At 37.6% G+C, this 21,347-nt stretch overlaps 1 protein-coding gene across 1 annotated transcript in view; it reads right to left on the reverse strand.

Moving 5' to 3' along the window:
- Positions 1 to 21,347, reverse strand: part of LOC121734596 (semaphorin-2A-like) — a 394,143-nt gene that overhangs the window by 177,068 nt on the left and 195,728 nt on the right. The window contains exon 4 of the mRNA XM_042125178.1: positions 152 to 279. Within this exon, the coding sequence (XP_041981112.1) occupies positions 152 to 257 (106 nt within the window). The 5' untranslated portion in view covers positions 258 to 279. The remainder of the gene's footprint in view (positions 1 to 151; positions 280 to 21,347) is intronic.

Consider the following 21,347-nt stretch of genomic DNA (forward strand, 5'->3'; position numbering starts at 1 on the left):
GGCGTGGCATTATTTGTAATATTATCCCAAGAAACCTATACATACACGTGTTTTTAACATAGGAATATACTAGTCATAGGGTGTTATTATACATCCAACATATCATTTCACGAAAAAGTATGTACGATACTGTGAAAGGTTAGTAACTTACCTTTAGGAAGTGGTTCAATGACTATTTTCACAGCATCCACTGCTATCATCCAAGAGAAGATCCACAGGAGAGCCATGACTCTTGCAGATGAGTCTCTCTCGCCCATGTGCTTTATGTAGTCATAGTATCTGAAACAACATAAACAGTACGTCATTTATTTATTTTTAGTTACCCTCCCACTTTTCTGACCGTTCGTCGCTTCGACAAACGACCGCGGTCGTAACGCATCTCATGTGCAGATTAACATAAAAAATATTATGTAATAATACAGGGTGCAATTAAAACTTCCTGCCAAATTTTTCCAGGGCTTAGGAATCATTAGGAGAGTCCATTTAACCAAAAAAAATTGGGTGATATTTTTTTTCAATTACATATTTTATCCCATTTAAAATCGTTGCAGAATTATCACTCGCGGCGCGGGGGAATGAGCGGGGGTGACGCGGGATGAGGCGCGCGCGCTGGGGCACGTCACGCACGGCCGACGCGATGCATCATGTCCATTAATTGTAGTGTTTTTTTTAGGATAACTTTCGGAAGCTATTTCTCAACATTTTAGTACTGAGTGACTATAAAAGAAAAAATACGTGTATTATTATTTTTAACAAGGATCAATCTGTCAAAATTTGGCAGGAAGGTTTAATTGCACCATGTATATTATTTGCAAATTGTCGCCGTGCCGATCTACGCACCGCAACGCAATCAGGCAACTTGCTTAGAAAGAAACGCCAACGATTTCTGCAATTTAGAAATTTCAAAAGTCATTCGATTCAAAATGAACCCAGTTCATTTACTAGCAAGTGGTCTTTAGTCCACATGTTGCTTTTACAGCTAATAAATTTGAGTCCTTTGAGCTCCTGTCTCATACTCTGGAAAGAAATCTGCATTTTTCATCATTGGGCGAGAAACAAAAAGTCTATTGGATCACTCGTTTGTACGGTCTGATTTGACGGGCCCGTTTTGCGCTTATTGTTAGTCTCCCTCCCTTACTCAGGCCTCTGTTCCAATGTCAAAGCGTATTTAATGAACACTTCGTAACTGTATCATTTTTCTTTTTTAAATTTGTCCACAGAGTGATAGAGTCGTTGTATAAAACCTAAGCCAACTAGCTCTTAGAAGATACCTCGATATGAAGACGCTTAAGTAATGTAAAATGTAGAGTTTTATTCAACTTAAACCAGCTTTTAAAAATATCTTAATTAAAGTCGATGGATCGACAAGGACGATGTCATGTAAAATCATGATGTCGATTGTTTACTTATTATTAATAAGATGAAAGTAGAAAATATAGCCCAGACGACATTACAGAGACTTACTTGGAATTTGATATCAATACAATAAAGAAATGAAGCCTAAATTCAATAACAAAATCTAAAGAAAACATGGTATACAAACATTTTATTAAAAGGCATCTGTGGCGGTACCCACAATTAGCGCCACATTGCTGCATCGCGCTATCGAAGTTCTCTCAGTGCGTCGGTATAATATATACGACAGCTGAAATATATCATGTGGGCTGACGTGCATAACACCTCTACCTCGTTCGGTCGGAAGATCTTCGTTTGTTGCCGCCACGCATAATATTCCCAAACAGCTAATTTCAAACGGATATTCGAGGCACAAAACTTAATATAAAATGTCAAAAGTTTGAATTCTGTGCCTCGTTATTCGACTAAAGTGTAGTTTATTGAAAGGAAGGTGCAAGACTCAGAGTAGGCGCTCTGGTAGGCGTTCTAATTACGGCAGCAGGCGTGGCTGACACCACTGATTAAAGCATCAAAGACGGCCCATAATATGCCCTCAATAGACGAGGCTCTGATTGGGGCCATAAAATTAATGAAAGATAGGAAACGTAGTGAAATGTAATCTTGGAGAAATATTAGAGAAAATTAAAAATTGATCAGAAACTGGTAGCGAAAAAGAAAGGAACAGCAACTCAGCCATTTCGGTGCGTGCAATGATTTGAGCAGTCTAGTTATACTAATAGGCGATTAAATTACTTATTAAAACTAAGGGCAAACGAGCAAGCAGGTAACCCGATGGAAAGCATAAGTACCGTCCCATGGACTTGGAATTTTGACAACGGTTCTATTATTATTATTATAGGTTTTCAACCTAAAAACCAAAAAAATAACGGAAATAATAAAAATAACACAATAAACATAATATGAAGGCACCTGGAAACAGCCGATTAGGAAATTAATTAACGGAATTTGTTCACAATTTGAATGAACGCAATAATGGAATCTCGAATCATATCCGAGCACGCTATAATAAGACAAGCCGGTTCTTTGATAGAAAATTTTAATGAAAGACTCTAAAATATAATAAAGGGCTTCCATCTTTAAAAACGTAATTGATCCTACGGCGCTTCTCTATTTACTATTTGTCGGCCTGGTTTAATAGTTGGCAGTGCCTGAAACGGTTCAAGCCTCCCGCTTTATGTTTGAGGCTTTCAAAAATGTTTAAAACCTCCTCCGAGATTTTCGTAATGAGATCTCAGAGATTGTGGTTTATGTTTTTGTTGTTCAATTAACTTATTTAAATATAATTACAATTTTAAAACAGTATTTTAACCTACATTACAGATTATAATTACAAATTTTTTATTTCTAATATAATAGTTATTTCTAATCACTTTCATACAGCGGTTTTATGGTATATTTGATTTATAAAACTAAAATTTTGTGATATATTTGTAACTTACTAGATTCTTTTATTGCCAAATACATAGTACATTATTAATTATCATACTAAATTTTTTAACCACTTCTATTTTATATATGGAAAAAAAAATATTTGAAAATTCCTATTAAAAGTTTTCCTACAAGTGTAGCTTTTGAACTTTTAAAAATATCCAATACCTATTGGACATCGAGTTTTTGTTTGTTACTGTTATCGAAAAAGTTGGTATTGAGTCGCATAACGGAGGTTTATTGGACACAGATGGGGAAAATGTCTAATACTTATTAAACTTACAACTATATTTTGTTATAGTTATCGTTCTTCTTGTGTAAAATGTCCAGAAACAAAATAATGTAAAGCTGATAGTAGGCGGTTGATTTTTTTCTTGATTTCAGCATCATTTGCCATGTGACAATAGTATCGTATGTATTCAGTAAGAAATGAAATATTTTTTCGATTAAACAACCATTTTTTCGATAAAATACGAATAAAATGACATTTTCTAAAAATGATTCCTAGCTAGATCGATTTATCACCCCCGAAACCCCGTATATACTAAATTTCATGAAAATTTTGTAATATATATATACAAGAATTGCTCGTTTAAAGATATAAGATTAGAGGTAATCAAGTTGTGTTGGAGTTTAATTCATCCAAATAACATTAAATCATGCAAATATTACAGTTCATGTTTTTGAGAGATGAAAAACGACCTTCTTTTTGGAAAAAAATCTTAGAATATAAAGCGTCCAACATGGTCAAAAGTCGAAATTCTGTGTAACGTACGTGGACGGTACCTATGCTACAAAGGGTTAAACTATTTTTATTTCTCTAAAATGTCACAATAAGAAACCGTAAATACGAAACCTAATAACCGTAACATATTTTCATTAAAACTTTCCGCTGCAGTCCAATTATTACGGGGTAATCCTCGAACCCTGAAATCGTTTTCAGGGACAGATATTTTCTACTTACTCCTTCGTTTTCCCTCAAAAGACTCGCTGTATTAGAAAAGTTTATAAATGAAGCTAACTGTTTGATTCCCTCGTACGGCGTAATTGAGTTCAGTCTTATCAGTGTTGGCGTTGTTCGATATAAAATGAAACTGATTTCGAGAAAGCTGGTATACTTTATAGGGTCCGTGCTAAGAAAATTCTAAGACAAAATTGTCTATAACTGACATAATAATTGCAAGTTGAAAGTTTGTTTATAAAATTAATATAGGCAAAAATATAGAAATGCTTATAATAATATAAAATTACAAAGTCGTGTGTTTGTTTATTAAATTAATTTAGGCACAAATAGAAAACAGTGACTAAAATAATTATGCTAGGTATGCTATTTTATATGGTGGAAAAATGTGCGATTTCCATATTAATTTATTTATTAACGAATTCGTGGCAACATTTGAACACGTACGAGTAATATTATCTACTAAAAATATTTGATGTCTCATTTTATTTACGAGATAAAAATGTGTAATTTGATAAATTATTTTAAAATAGTAAAGAGCTTGCGAAAATCCGTCGCAATCGTAAATTTTAATTTAATTTCCGCAAAACTTTGCTCGTGCGGAATTAGTGAAATTGCTGTTTGTAGGGGTGTGAAAAAATGCAATTATACCCTCGCCGGGTCATTAACAATAGTTAAGGGCTGTTAGCTGCAGTGCGTTACCGTGTTACCTGGCTAATTGCTGAGCGGGTAACTGGCTAAAAACTAGCCATTGTGCCCGAATAAATTGCACGTTTCGGTTTTGCTGAGCGAGAGATAAACATCCAATCAAGCTTTATTTAAACGTGATTAGGCTGAACAAATTTATAAAAAACGTAAAATATTAACAAACTTTATTAAATTAATTGGTGCTGGAAAACCAACATCCAAACTTATAGCTGTCCCGGCAAATGTTGTTTTGGCATAAAATGATTTTCCCTGTTTTCCTGCTTTTCTCTTGAAGTTTTTTCTAATTTTTTTTCTACAGACCTCACGGAGTCCGAGACCTTTTCAACGAACGCAAAACCATGGAAATCAGTTCGTGCGTTCTGTAATTATGGCGTCAGGAAGGAAAATCCGCTTTATTTTTATATCCTACTAATATTATAAAGGCGAAAGTTTGTTTGGATGTACGGATGTATGGATGTGTGGATGTATGGATGTTTGTTACTCTTTCATGCAAAAACTACTGAACGGATTTTAATGAAACTTTATAATAATATAGCTTATACATCAGAATAACACATAGGCTACAATTTTAACCAACTTTCAAAATGGGGGAGGTGTTATGTTCGTTTTCTTATGTTCAACGATTACTCCGCCGTTTGTTAACCGATTTACAAAATTTTTCTTTTGGTATATAGGGTATCATCCCAATTTGGTATTATATTCACAAAAGTGGTGATCTTATGAAGGATGCATAAGTAATCGAGGGAACTCCTCAAAATTTATAGGGAAACATGTGGTGACTTTGGTTTCGTGAGAAGTATTCTGAGCATATGCTACCAAAAAGTAAGTAAGTAAGACCTGGTATACCTTGGTTCGGAAGGTGCTGAGAGAACTCCTGATTCTTTATAGATACAAGTTTGGGAGTTTCAGCGTTGTTTTCAGAACGGAAAGCATATGCTACTATGCAAATTACATTCATCATAATTATCATCATCACTACCATTTTTTATACCATAGGTACATCGTCCCATGGTTATGACTTATGAGCCTATAATGACCCTGTTATTGGTACGTTTCATAGTCTTTTAGATCGAGACTCGAGTTTGTCAAGCGATAATTGAAAAAAATCTATACTTAATATTGCTTGGGAGTATGTTTGCTTGAACGCGCTAATCTCAGGAACTACTGGTCCGATTTTAAAACTTATTTCAGTGTTATATAGCTAATTTATCGAGTAAGACTATAGGCTATATATTATCACGCTAAGACTAACACGACCGAAGAAACTCAGGAAAATGTGGGAAAAACGGGGGAAATATTAGAAATTATGAACTACTGGAGCAATTTTTATGGCAATATTTGGCACAGATATAGAGACCAAGTGAAGGGAGTAGGGACATAATCTATTTTTTATGGAAAAATGTATGGTTTCCGTAAAATTCCTAACTTACGCGGGCGAAGCCGAGCGGGACTAGTATAACATATTCTTAGGTCTTAGGCCCGGACTAATTGTGATGTTAAGCGATGTGTACCTACCACGTGGGACACTGGATGGGTGGGCGATATATTTCGTCTTATAGAAGAATATTATCACTATATTAATAATAAAAGCTTAATTTTCCTAGAAAGTAAATCCCAGAAAGTTTTTGACACAACTAAGTTGTAGTTGCAAAATTTTTGTCTTCAACTGAATTAAACTTTAAAATTCATAATCAGTAAAGGGCCACATTCGATAAAATTAAAAAATATAAACGCAGCGAAAACACAAAGCGCCTTTGAAATCGGACGGAGGCGTCGCAGATAGCCTGTTTGAGACAAAGGAATATTTTCTAGCCTATTATCAAAATTATAGACGGTCGGAAATAAGGTAAGGACAATGGCGCTCGTCTTATTTTAATGGTGCCGTCCCGGCCGCCTATATTGCATCTTATGAACAGAATATTGTCTAAGATTCTGTATTGTTTTCCTCCGATCGTGATAAATGATAATTATCTGAGTGAAAGTATTTTTTTGCTATTGGAAAGATGATCTAGGGATCGTAGATAGTTGTTTTAAAACATCATGTCTGTGACGATGTTTTACATTAACTATTACAATTGCAAAGCGTATCTCTCTGCCACCTCTTCACGCTAGTAAGTAAACCGATTTTGACGAAATTTAGCATGCTCTTTGCAAAATTTAATTAAAATTGGTATTATGGGTCCTAGGAGAGGATGAAGGATTATTTTGATTATTATTAATATTGAGTAATAACGAATTTTCGCAACATCGCAGGCTACAATAATATCACAAGATATCCCTTACAATTCTGTATGAAGTTATAGTTCCCTTAAAGCCAGCTCTGAAAAATTCATCCACTTATCCGGTTAAGGGTCTAGAGATCTCATTCCGACACAACCTAAGTCGGTCATCGAATGCATACAGTTGACCCAAATGCTGAAGCTCTTGAAAATAGCTTTCAGTAATGTTTGCTATACAAATAAAAGCTAGCCGTTACAACCGAGACGGGAATCTGTACTAATACTAAACTGTCCGTCTGTCCATTTGCTTGTCATACTTAAAATGCTGATCTGACTCTAATAAGTATGGAGATGAGATAAATGAAAAAAAAATCGGCCAAGTGCGAGTTGGACTTGCGCACAAAGCGTCCCGCACCGTTATAGAGCAAAAATAGGCCATAAATATTATTATTTATTATTAAAGTGCACGTATATATAAGGCCTTTGTGAAAATTTCAGCTTCCTATCTGTTGCCATTATTGATATCGAGCAAAAAAGGCCAAAAAAATCACGTTTGTTGTATGGGAGCCCCCCATTTTTTTTTTCCAGTATTTGTTGTTATAGTGGCAACAGATATAAACCATCTGTGAAAATTTCAGAAGTCTATCTTTAGTGGTTCTTGAGATACAGCCTGGAGACAGACAGACGGACAGACAACAAAGTCATAGTAATACCCGTTTTTACCCTTTGGGTACGGAACCCTAAAAAAACGTACACATAGGTCATGTATCAACTAGAATCTAGACACATCTTACCATCCTTTTTTCCCTCGTACAATTTATTATATAATATCGAAGGCCCCTAGCTCCCATCCCAGCACTCTCAAGAGGCCAGATGGTACTTATACTAAAACAGCGGAAGAAACGCTAAGATTACTAGCCGACGTACACTTCCCCAACAGTATCCATCTTGAAAGTAACGAAGCCTTCTCCCATACGAATATTAAAACCAGACCATCGTCTGACGACTGGAGAAGAGCTTCTACGATCTTCAAGCCTGACCGAGTCAAATGGGCAATTGACAGCTTCAAGCCTTACAAGACCGGCGGCGAGGATAAGATATTTCCGGCCCTCCTCCAACAGGGCAAGGACATTATCCTCCCAGTGCTACTGAAAATATTCAGAGCAAGTTTCGCGTGGGGCTACATTCCATTGGCATGGACAAAGGTAAAGGTGTCCTACATACCAAAGAGTGGGGACAGAGATAAGGCTTTACCGAAGTCCTACAGACCAATCAACCTCACCTCTTTCATGCTCAAAACAATGGAGAAGGTGGTCAACCTACACATAAGGGACACCTATCTCACTAAAAAGCCTCTGCATGAAAGACAACATGCCTACTAAAAAGGCAAATCTACTGAAACGGCTCTAAAGGACCTAGTAGATCGCATTGATAGAGCAATTGAAGATAAAGAGATTGCGCTCTGTGTCTTTCTAGACATTGAAGGTGCATTCGACAACACTTCAACCAGCTCTATCACAAATAGCCTGGCTTTGAGGGACATGGATCCAACTACTGTACAGTGGATCAAAGCCACGCTCGATAATAGGGTAGCCTCATTGACCACATGGACCTGACACTCTTAATCAGGCTGACGCAAGGCTGCCCTCAAGGAGGTGTGTTGTCACCTGTGAGATGGTCCCTGGTAGTGGACGACCTATTAAGGGAACTGAACCTCAGAAGATATTACGCTCAAGGGTACGCTGACGACCTGGCGATTCTAGTGGTGGGCAAATACGCATCAGTGGTCGCTGGGTTAATGCAGTCAGCACTAAGAGTCGTCGAGGATTGGTGCCGAAGGGTCAAGCTAACAGTAAACGCTGACAAGACGGTCTTGATACCTTTCACCAAAAAGAGGAAGTTGGAGGGACTAAGAACCCCAATACTCTTCGGGAAAACTGTTAAGTTTGCGAGTGAAGTCAAATATTTAGGAGTAATCTTAGACAAAGGACTCACATGGAATAAGCACATCGAGTATATTACGAAAAAAGCTAGATGTGCTCTGGGTTCCTGTTGGAAGCTTGTTAGCTCTAAATGGGGTATTCAGCCGAAGGCAATGCTATGGATATATACAGCCATAGTGAGACCGATTACCACATATGACTGCGTAGTGTGGCAAAAAAAGGCTGAACAAGTAAACTGTCGTAAAAATCTGAACAGCGTTCAGAGACTGGCATGCCTAATAATCACGGGTGGGCTCTCGTCAACATCCACTGCTTCCCTCGAGGCCCTGATCAACGTAACTCCGCTTCCTCTGCTTGTTCAGATGGAAGCCAGAAAGGCGGCCCTCAGGGCCAGGACGGCGGGCAGGACAAATTGGGCATCCACCCCATTTAGACAGCTAGAACAGTCTCTTCGTGAATCACCCATCATGGGCATGCCATCAGATGCCATGATCAAGGTGCATAGCTTTTCGAAGCAATATCAGGTTCTTATACCTGCCAGGGAGGACTGGGAAGGAAAAATCCCAATTGATGTTCGCCCTAGCGATATAGTTTGGTTCACGGATGGATCAAGGAAAGACAACCGTGCGGGAGCCGGATTCTACGGAGGCAGGCCCCCAAGAGGCAAACATGCCAGGGGGGAGTTTGCGACCGTGTTTCAGGCTGAGGTCTTCGCAATCATCGGTTGCTTACTAGAAAGCCTAGAGATGGCACTAGTTAACAAAAATATTTTTATCTTCTCTGATAGTCAAGCTGCACTTAAAGCACTGACTGCTGCAGAAGTTTCGTCAAAATTGGTTCTGGAATGCATTGAGACGTTGAACATGCTAGGAAAGGCAACAAAATACGCCTAGTATGGGTCCCGGGCCACAGTAACGTCCCCGGTAACGAAACCGCGGATGAACTGGCTAGGCTTGGGGCTGAGAGTCTCATATATGGCCCAGAACCAGTCTGTGGAATATCTCCCAGTACCACAAAGCAAGTGCTCGAGGAATGGGTTCGCAAACTGAGCAGGAAGCAATGGGTTGAGACCCCTGGCCTTGAACACTAATTTCTGGCTTCAACAAGAGACTATCAGGAATAGTGCTCACCATGGGTAGGAATCAATTAAGAATCCTTACCAGAAGCCTAACTGGGCACTGCAAGCTCAATAAGCACCTTAACAGAATAGGTGTTAGTAGCTCAATGACTTGCAGATTCTGCGAGGAGGAGGATGAGACACCTATACACCTTCTCCTTGACTGCCCTGCTCTACTACAGAGCAGGAACAGACACCTTGGTTGCTACGAATACACATCCACCGAGGAAATTCGTGGCACCAACCCCAACCACATCGTTCAATTTATGAGCAGCATTGGGTTGGGGACGGTACTCTAATGCGAAGGAGTCACAATAGGTCCTCAAGGGTCGCAGTGACATCAGGGCTACTTGACCTGCCTTCAGCAAAAAAAAAAAAAAAAACAATTTATTATTACCGAACTCGTATCAATAGCATTAAATAAAATTTGTATTTAAAAGTAAGAAAAATTGATGACGGTTCAGTAAGATTTTAAAAAGTTCCATAAAGGTTTCAAACAACACATGCAACACTTTGATGCTGGAACCAGCTACGGCTCTTTGTACGGAACGTCCGTAGCACCGTTCTGTTCCTTATACCTTTTTCTTTTGTTTATTAAAACGGTATGCTACAGTGAGTTTGAATATTGAACTTTATAAGTAGCAATCAGCGAGAAAACTAATTTAATTTACAAACACGTTCATGTTTTGTGACAATGTGCTAAAATCTGAATCTTATCTAAATTGTGAAATCATTTTTAAACAAGCAATACACTTTTGCATTTATAATATTGGTAGTAATTTATTCTGTAAGACTTTGAGCTCTTCTGTTACACCTTTTTGGGGTAAAATAAAAAAAAAATGTTTGTAAACATGTATTTTTTTTTCACAGTTGTTTAACTGTGAAAACTTTTAAGCTTCTAATTCTAACGTTCTAACCTGCTATCTATATTTTGTTTTGTGGTGATCTATCAGCCAATCAGGTTTGCCATTTAAATTATAACTACATAGATGACGCCCGCAACTCCATTGCGTCAAAACTCGTTTATCACGTGTGAACCGTATATTTTCCGGGATAAAAAGTATTTTATGTCCTTTTCGGGACTCAAAGCATCTCCATGCCGAATTTCAGCAAAATCGGCTGAGTGGTTTGGGCGTGAAGAGGTAACGATAGACAGACAGACAGATAGACAGACCGACAGATAGCATTTATAATATTAGTATGGATAATAAAATGTTCATTGTTCAGACAAAACAAAAAGAAAAGGAAAATAGCCTGAGCAAAAACGAGTTAATAACCTTTTAAAACGCAACTGAAACCAATAAATCTAGGAAAATTGGAGCATCTGCGGTGCAAAATCCTATTATTTTTAAATGCAGCGTATTGCAGCATGTGAAAATTTAATTGAAACGAATTAAGAACGCTAGGATAAGGATTATTATGAGTTACCGGCACTGCACCGGCTACATGCAGGAAATTACTATTGGATATTGGAGATTGCGTTGGATTTGTTAGAAATTTAACGTTTTTAAACGTTTGAATTTTTACCCTAGCAACAATATTTATTGAAGCACACAAGAAATAAGCACACACTTTATTGCAGAATTGTTGTAATATAGGTGTATGCTTAATTAAGGTTGGGTTGTACCAACTAACTTTAACTATAACTGTAACTTTAACTATAAATTTAACTACAATGCAAAATGTCAAATCTTTGGTTAAAGTTAAAAATTGACGTCATCAAGACGCCATATTTAACCATAACCATAGAGCTCGACAAGGTTTTAAATGCACGTGGCGAAGAAAGGAACTAACGCTGTCATCATACAAAAACGCCATTTTTGACAGTTCTTTACCAGCAGCGCCCCCGCCCACGTTCATTTATAACCTTGTTGGACCAGCTGTCATCCAATAATATTCTACTTATACAGATCTGTTACGTTCATACTATTTTCTGGTTTAAATCTCTTCCGAACAACATTGACGAATTTGACAGATAAGTGAAACAAAAGATACGAAATGCCATTTACATAAAAGAGACAGACTTAATAAAAGACAACCCAATTGGGTCGTATAGGTATCGATAAATAGCAATGTAGGTTGTTTTAGCATTTTTGTAAAATACTTATTTCCTTAAATAACTACTTATACTTCTAATAACTGAAATTATTTTTTTTATTAAGAAATATAATGAGAATAATTCCTGTTTCAAAATAAACTGAAAATGATTTAGTAAATGTAATCAGAATGCAATGTATAAGGGGTGTGCGGGCTTAAGTAACAATTTGTGAACGAAACACGAAGCACACCGCACGTACTCGAATAATCTCAGCCGACACGTACTAACGCGAAAATAACCTGCAAAATCTGCACCCTAGCCTTTTTATTATTATTAGTACGGACAGCAAAAAAGTAAAGTGATAAATAAAAAAGCAACGGATAGTGACAAAGCAAAGCTTTTCACAAGCACTGCTAAACTGCTGCTTGCTGTTCATATTGGGGTATGATAAAATAATCAGGATATAGATTGATTTTCTCTTAATGTCTGCATTTTTTTAGCGTGTATATGTCGCAGCCGACTGGTTTAAATAGCCGTTCAATCAAACAGCTAGCCCTTTGACTGAACAACGCCATTCAATCACACGTCTAGCTTTTATATTGAATATTTTAGTCGCTCAAAACGTTCAACACTACAGCTGATTCAAAAGCCGCCGTCTAATTGAAGTAGTTCAGCGCGCACCGCTGCGGCGCTAGGTGCGTTTTATTTACAACTAGATGTCCCGCGCGGCTTCGCCCGCGTAAATTAGGAAATTTACAGAAACCGTACATTTTCCCATAAAAAATAGCTTATGTCCCTACTCCCTTCACTTGGTCTACTCTATATCTGTGCTTAATATTGCCATAAAAATTGCTCCAGTAGTTCGTAATTTCTAATATTTCCCCCGTTTTTTCCACATTTTCCTGCGTTTCTTCAGTCGTATTAGTCTTAGCGTGATAATATATAGCCTATAGTCTTACTCGATAAATGAGCTATCTAACACTGAAATAAGTTTTTAAATCGGACATGTAGTCCTGAGATTAACGCGTTCAAGCAAACACACTCTTTAAGTTTATAATATTAGGTAGGTATACATTTTTTTAATTATCGCTTGACAAACTCGAGTCTCGATCTAAAAGACTATGAAAAGTACCAATAACAGGGTTATTATAGGCTCATAAGTCATAACCATGGGACGATTCATGGTATAATATGGTAGTGATGATGATGATGATGATGAATGTAAATTGTACAGTAGCATATGCTTTCCGTTCTTAAAACACCGAAACTCCCAAACTTGTATCTATAAAGAATCAGGAGTTCTCTCAGCACCTTACGAACCACGGTATACCAGGTATACCTCGGTGCAAAATCTTACTTGTTGGTAGCATATGCTTAGAATACTTCTCACGAAACCGAAATCACCACATGTTTCTCTATAAATTTTGAGGAGTTCCCTCGATTACTTATGGATCCTTCATCAGATCACCACTTTTGTTAATATAATACCAAATTGAGATGATACCCTATATACCAAGAGAAAAAAAAAATCGGTTAACAAACGGCGGAGTAATCGTTGAACATAAGAAAACAAACATAACACCTCCCCCATTTTGAAAGTCGGTTAAAATTGTAGCCTATGTGTTATTCTGATGTATAAGCTATGTTATTGTAAAGTTTCATTCATACATCCACACATCCATACATCCACACATCCATACATCCAAACAAACTTTCGCCTTTATAATATTAGTAGGATATGGCGTCAACTAGCAGGTGTTTGTTGGTGTTTGTGGTTGTTTTTCGGAAAGAAAGTAGTTAATAAAAGTTACAAGTGTTATTAAAGAGACAAAAATTGTAGAGGCACATACGATACGACGCAGCCTCCCCCGAAAGGGGGGTTCGGGGGGCATAGCCCCCCGTCAAAACAAAAACAAACACAATCCAGAAAGTCCAAAAGTTGGTTAGGTTAGGTTAGAACTTAGACCACAACTCAGAGGAAGCCGAGCGAGCGCAGCGAGCGTGCTGCGGCAGCAGCCGGCGACCGCCGTCAAATAAAAGGGGGGCTCGGGAGGCGCAGCCCCCCGCCAAAACAAAAACAAACTAGTTGACTAAGCGTCGTCTAGCTGTAGTGTTGAACGTTGTAGTCAACAAGTCGGCTAAACGACGTATAGCCGTGTGATTGAATGGCGTTGTTCAGTTAAAGGGCTAGCTGTTTGATTGAACGGCTATTTAAACCAGTTTGCTGCGACATATAAAGCTATCATCGGGCTTTTAGAGACTGTTTGTCTACTCTAGGTATTATAATAATATTTTATGCTATTATTATATCAAAAAAATAAGTTTAAAAATAAGTCAGATTATTTTGTATCTTTTTCTAAGCCCCCGACTACAGTGAAGACAAAAGTTCGTTTAGCTTCTTCTCATAGAGCTCAATAATATTTGTTTATTTTATTTTAATCGCTTTAAAATTGTAGCACACTAAACGAAACTAAATCTATATCTATATCTCTATCTATATATATAAAACTCAAAGGTGACTGACTGATTGACATAGTGATCTATCAACGCACAGCCCAAACCACTGGACGGATCGGGCTGAAATTTGGCATGCAGGTAGATGTTATGACGTAGGCATCCGCTAAGAAAGGATTTTGATAAATTCTAACCCCAAGGGGTTCAAATAGGGGATGAAAGTTTGTATATAATAATACTTCTTAACGCGAGCGAAGCCGCGGGCAAAAGCTCGTCTTATAATAAAACCCAAAACTTGTGTGCTGTCGTTACGATCTAAATTTCGCGCTGTCTCGACACGGCAAAGTAGCGAAAGTGGTGTGAAGTGCCCGCCGCAGACAACCTGCCCCATTGTTGTCTTTGATTCACCGACAGCACTAACTGCAGTATTGATTCTCTGCAGTAATAGTTCAATCCTCTAGTCGCTATTGTACAAGAGCTCATGTAGTTATAAGTTTTTTTATAATATCATGGTTATAAAAGTTATGCATTCAATAGTTCTTATAGTACAAGAGCACGTGTGGTTGTGTTTATACTTTATTGTTAACTACATTACGCCTGCAACTCCTTTGCTCCAAAAGTTGTAAAGGAATCGTACATTTCCGGGATTATAAGTACCTGCTGGGATTATAAGTACTCGTATCCTATGTGTATGTGCTTGTTGAATAAATGTCTATTATTAATATTATTTTCTTTTTAAGTTTTTACTTCTCCACTAAAGCTGCGGGCTGGTGACCAAGCAACTTCAGAAAAAAATAAAATTAGGTGATGCCAGAAATTTTCTGACGATTCGGCATGTATTAAGAATAACAGCCTTTTGAAGAGTGATATATGTAAGTGGATGAATGTTAAGTGTTTCGAAGCTATGGTGTTATGTTTTTGGGATGATTCCAGTGCTTGATATAACTAACGGTATAGTTTTAACTGCATTTACTTTCCATTGTGATTTCAGTTCAATTATTAGGTCTGTGTATTTTGTGATTTTAGCTGTGTGTGTGGTAGTGAGATTGTGTGAATTATGAATGGCGAGACTTCGCCATTCACAATTATTCACACAATCTTTCATTCATAATCAAGAACATAATAATAAAAAGACATTATTATTATTATGTTCTTTTTCTGGACTCAATATATCTCCATATCAAACAGCAAAATTGGTTTAGCATTTTGGGTGTAAAGAGGTAACAGTCTATCTGTTACCTCTTATATATAGCCTTATAGACACACTTTCGCAGTTATATATAATATTTTTGGGCATGTCGGGCTTTGATTATGAAGTAATAAATATACTTACTAATAAAAACATGATGATATCCATAACTATAATAACGTTAACATTATGATCATAGCGCCAATTTAGGCCTGAGCCTAACGACCGCATTATAATACGAAAATACGAAGTCACTCGAACATTAATGACTATACCGAATATTGAGGACGAAAAATGGGATTTTCATTTCATCACGTCGTTCATATTAACTTAGGGAGGTAAATATGCACGCAATTCTCATCCATTCCATTCCTAATGACTTTCACTGACACGGCGCAAAACCCCTCATTTTACACTTTGACGCGTTCACTTGCGCCTACTCCTGAAACGATGACATTTCCCAATGAATAAAAACAACGAGCTCGCTAAAATGAGACTTTTTACGACGCCGCACAGCCTAATTTCGCCCGTCGGAGTCGGCGCTAAGATGACTTTTGTCTATCTCGGGTCTTGAAGGATAATATTTGTTGAATGTCATACGTCTCGGCTCTCGCACTTCCTGCTTTGCTGCGCCCTTTAATATAAACAAAAAACACGGGAACCGCGGAACGGTACGCGTAGTGGGTAGGCGAGGGTCGCGGTAGTTTTTGCCGCCGGGTCTTTTTGTCTATCGGTAATGTGAGCCGGTTCGCGCCTCCGAACAACGGAGGCTCTAACACATGTCAACACGTCGGCGGGAACATTAATTATAGTGTCACATAACGTGTTCAAATTAAAATGAAATTAATGCGGGATTCAAGAGAGATTACCGTCTGACTTTGGGCCGAATTCAATATGAGAGCTTTCAGATTTTCATTTATGAATATTTTTACGTTTAAGGCATTATTTCTGTTACATTTGAAATATCTAATACCTGAAAAACCATTCCATTACTTGAAGTCACTATCATCATCATCATCTTCATATCAACCTGTATTCGTCCACTGCTGGACATAGGCCGCATAAGATGCAAAAGATGACCGATCTCCTGCTACTCGCATCCAACATGGACCCGCAACTAAACGGAGATCGTCAACTCACCTAGTTGGAGGTCGACCTACACCCCGATTTCCCAGCCTTGGTCTCCATTCCAGAGTAAGTCAGTAACACAATTACAATTTCAGACTTTATATTTTAAACTGAAACTAGAGCAAAAATTACGCTCTTAAAGCGAACTGTAGTGCATATTTTATCTGCCCCTCAATTTTTCCAGGCACGCCATAGTAAAATAATAATGAAGCTTGTCAGGAATGTCGAACGGCCACTAGCAGACGTGACGACGTCGCATGCCGCCGGCTCTCGGACTACGAAGTATGTGCTATGTGGCTATATATTATGAGAAAATTCTAAAACTATGAGCTCATCGGAGCTCATACTGTCCGCAACTATGGAAAATGAATTCATTACTTATTCCAATACGTACGTGCCTACGTGGCAATATATATTTTACTAGCTGTCCCGACAAACGTTGTTTTGCCATATATATTTTTTTTGGTATGAAAAATAGATGTTGGCCAATTCTCAGACCTACTCAATATGCTCACAAAATTTCATGAGAATCGGTCAAGCCGTTTCGGAGGAGTATGGCAACGAAAACTGTGACACGAGAATTTTATATATATATTTTATATAATTTATGGTATTTATTTAATACGAGCTTTTGCCCGCGGCTTCGCTCGCGTTAAGAAGTATTATTATATACAAATTTTTATCCCCTATTTGAACCCCTTGGGGTTGGAATTTATCAAAATCCTTTTTTAGCGGATGCCTACGTCATAACATCTACCTGCATGCCAAATTTCAGCCCGATCCGTCCAGTGGTTTGGGCTGTGCGTTAATAGATCACTATGTCAATCAGTCAGTCAGTCACCTTTGAGTTTTATATATGTCGCAGCCGACTGGTTTAAATAGCCGTTCAATCAAACAGCTAGCCCTTTGACTGAACAACGCCATTCAATCACACGGTTTTACGTCGTTTAGTCGACTTGTTGACTACAACGTTCAACACTACAGCTTGACGACGCTTAGCCAACAGGTTTAATGGCAAATTAACTAGGGTGACTATTAGTTTAATATGTAATTTGGGAGAATAGGAAAACTAATTGTATTTTTAAATTGAAAGATTATTCTCGGATTAAGTTTAAGGGGTGACCAAAAGTTTAATGCATAAGTAAAAATAAAAAATTCTGAGACGAGTTTTGTGACGGTCGCCGGCTGCTGCCGCAGCACAGTCACAGTTATAACCTAACCTACTTTTGGACTTTCTGGATTGTGTTTGTTTTTGTTTTGGCGGGGGGCTGCGCCCCCCGAGCCCCCCTTTTTTTTGTTGACGCTCGCTGCGCTCGCTCGGCTCCCTCTGTGTTGTGGTCTAAGTTCTAACCTAACCTAACCAACTTTTGGACTTTCTGGATTGTGTTTGTTTTTGTTTTGGCGGGGGGCTGTGCACCCCGAACCCCCCTTTCGTCGGGACTGAAAGAACTGTCTTCTAACTAATTTTGAACATATTAAGCACATACAATAATTATAGCTGATTTATTATTTATGGAATTGCAATAAATACCTTGGTGATGTATTTCATAATCCCGTAATTTCTCCTCGAATATTTGTTGAAATTTTGATTCACTCGTATGTGCCTCCATAATTTTTGTCTCTTTAATAACACTTTTATTAACTAGTACTTCCTTTCCGAAAAACAACCACAAACACCAACGAACACCTGCTAGTTGACGCCATATTGTAAATAAAACGCACCTAGCGCCGCAGCGGTGCGCGCTGAACTACTTCAATTAGACGGCGGCTTTTGAATCAGCTGTAGTGTTGAACGTTTTGAGCGACTAAAATATTCAATCTGAAAGCTAGACGTGTGATTGAATGGCGTTGTTCAGTCAAAAGGCTAGCTGTTTGATTGAACGGCTATTTAAACCAGTCGGCTGCGACATATATATAGATTTACTAGAAAATGATAAGATTGCCTCTGAGTTTCTAACATTTTCCAAATAATAATTTTGTTGTTATATGGTAAACAAGTTAAATTTAAATAGGCAGTAATCAAAATTACAATAATAATTATTATTGTCTTTGTTGACGTTAACAATCAAGTCTACAGTTTATAATTTAGGTGAAATAATTCTACAGGCCAAGCAAACTTTAAAAAGCTTTCTTCAGCTAATGTACAAAACGTAAACCATGACAAGTTAATAACTTTTGACGAGTTTGAATCTGTCCCAAAAACCTCCCTCAAAATGATATTTCAAGGTTCGCCGCCCACCTCATCACTCAGACACTATGACACAGATTCAAAGTTTTCTCATTCCCAAACGCATTGTCCGGAAGTGTGAAAGCACAATAGACGGAACGAACCAGTAGGCTGACTTCAAACAAGCTGACAAATCGGCGTGTTGTACCACGTGGTTCCGCTGCAAGCACACGAACGACTCAGCAACGCATTAAAGGGCACACGCAGGCCGAATTCGAACGTATACATTTTGAGAACTCTTCTTATATTGACAGACTTGCATGACGTCTCACGCAATTGAAGTCTGTCAAATCCATACTTTGTGTCGGTCTGAATTGACCGTAAGTCGGTCTACTGGTTCGTTCAGTCTAATGTGGTAAAAGTATGTAAGAAATGACACGATAATACTTCCACGATTAATCCCCGCTATTAAGTTGGAAAATCTTGGGGGTGTAATAAAAAGTGATGATGTAATAAGAATTTTAAAGCGGTCTTTTGTAGAGCAAAACGTATTTTTATAAGATATTTAAGCTGATAAAATTTCTTTGTTCGCTAAGTTTCTGGTTTATTTCTCGCTGGAAATGTGGTTGTGGCCTCTCAGAAAATCTGTTATATAGGAGCTGTAATTTTCAGCTCTTTTTAAAGTTATATAATATAATGTTTGTTATATCTTACGAAACTTTTATAAAGAGGAACCCGGTAGGACGTAAATGGCTCATCTACAATACTAACAAAACTTAGTCATCTTATATATAAAAATGGATTTACAAATGTGTCAGTCGCGCTAAAACTCGAAAACGGCTGAACGGATGGGGCTGATTTTAGTCTTAAAATGTACGTAGAAGTCCAGGGAAGGTTTTAAAGTGACACGAAGTTCACCGGGACAGCTAGTGTTATATATAAAAATGGATTTTTCAAATGTGTTAGTCGCGCTAAAACTCGAAAACGGCTAAACGGATTGGGCTGATTTTAGTCTTAAAATATTCCTAGAAGTCCAGGGAAGGTTTTAAAGTGACACGAAGTTCACCCGGACAGCTAGTTAATAATAATGACTACCGTAATGAATAATTACGGTAACCTACTGGAAAACTGTCATGCCAAGTTGACAAAAATCCGTTTTTGATAGAAAAGTCTGTCTGTCTGTTGTATCTGCGTGCTTAAAACATTACTCCATGATTAATTTTGATAGATGAGATAAGGACTTTAAGTCCCTTGAAAGGACAAGGAATACGTTTTAACCTAGTTTTTATTATTCGTAGGTTTTAACCCTGAAAAATTTATTTGTTGCGAGCAACTTGTTTACACTTAAACCTATTTTTGTCAGTTGGCTAAAAGCAACAAAGTCACAGTTGAAAGCTATGATTGTGGAGATGTGAAAAGGGCGACGCCAGAGACGAATGGATTACATTTCTCTTATAATATTTGTGAAGGTTATTTCACACTGTGCGCACATCTTATTATGAGGACACAAAATATATTGCAAAGCCACAGAAGTTTAAGATTTCATTTGATGTATGAATGTGTCGAGTAATTTCATGCCTGTTACACATCACGAATAATCTCGGGGCATGTTATGGTTTATATCACTGTGGCTGACTTTTCATATCCTCGTTACTAATAAAATGTACAGGAACAATTTATGCGGAGGTTTCACTGATACGGTGTTCTTGGCTGATACGTAAGAAAAGTGGCTTGACAGTACTATGACAAAACATTGTACATAATATGTATATTGTATAACTATGACGTCTGTATTAGATACAACATGTAAAGTGACAAAATATGGGCTATTTTTATAAGACTTTAGAGGGTCGTACTTAATTATTTTGTGTTTGTAAATTATTTTTTTAATAAATCAGAGTGTTTTAAAAATTACTTTTCTTTTATTTGATTTTACGATTGATTTTTTCGATCCATCGTAAAAGATTGGCCATTCGTATTGAGTGGTCGAACCTGTCAATAACAATAGGGTCAGTTCGAATTGCTACGTGACGGGGTGACGCATCGATATGACGGGTTGCATCTGTAAGTAGCCTATTCAAAACTAAGCTTAATTTTCTACACAATAAGATACACATTGAATTGGCAGACTTATCACCCGCGGTGTCGAGCTGCTTGTTTCCGATTTTAATTAAAATGCATTCCAACGCCTAGCGACGTTGGGATGTGAATTGAACATTAATATTCTTCGTGTGATATTTCATATTGGCATATTACAGGAATGTACAACTAAAAGCTGCCTGCACAAATTCCCTAGTGGGCGTAGGACGTAGGTGATAAAATATGACTATTCCCACCCCAAAGTGTTATCGTCTAGACTCCAGGCTATACCTTACATCTAGTGCTTTTAATGAAAAGGCTATGTTTGGGTCCATACACACTATTAGAATCGAAGCGCAGCGAAGAACATCTGATAACGTCAGGAAATCCACCTTTATATTCACTTAATTACATTTTTTTAAAGAAAAAATTTGGGTTCCGTACCCAAAGGGTAAAGACTTTAATGTCTGTCCTTCTGTCCGTCTGTCTGTCTGTGTGTC

The sequence above is a fragment of the Aricia agestis genome, chromosome 16 (assembly GCF_905147365.1).
Source record: "Aricia agestis chromosome 16, ilAriAges1.1, whole genome shotgun sequence".
NCBI classification, from domain to species: Eukaryota; Metazoa; Arthropoda; class Insecta; order Lepidoptera; family Lycaenidae; genus Aricia; species Aricia agestis.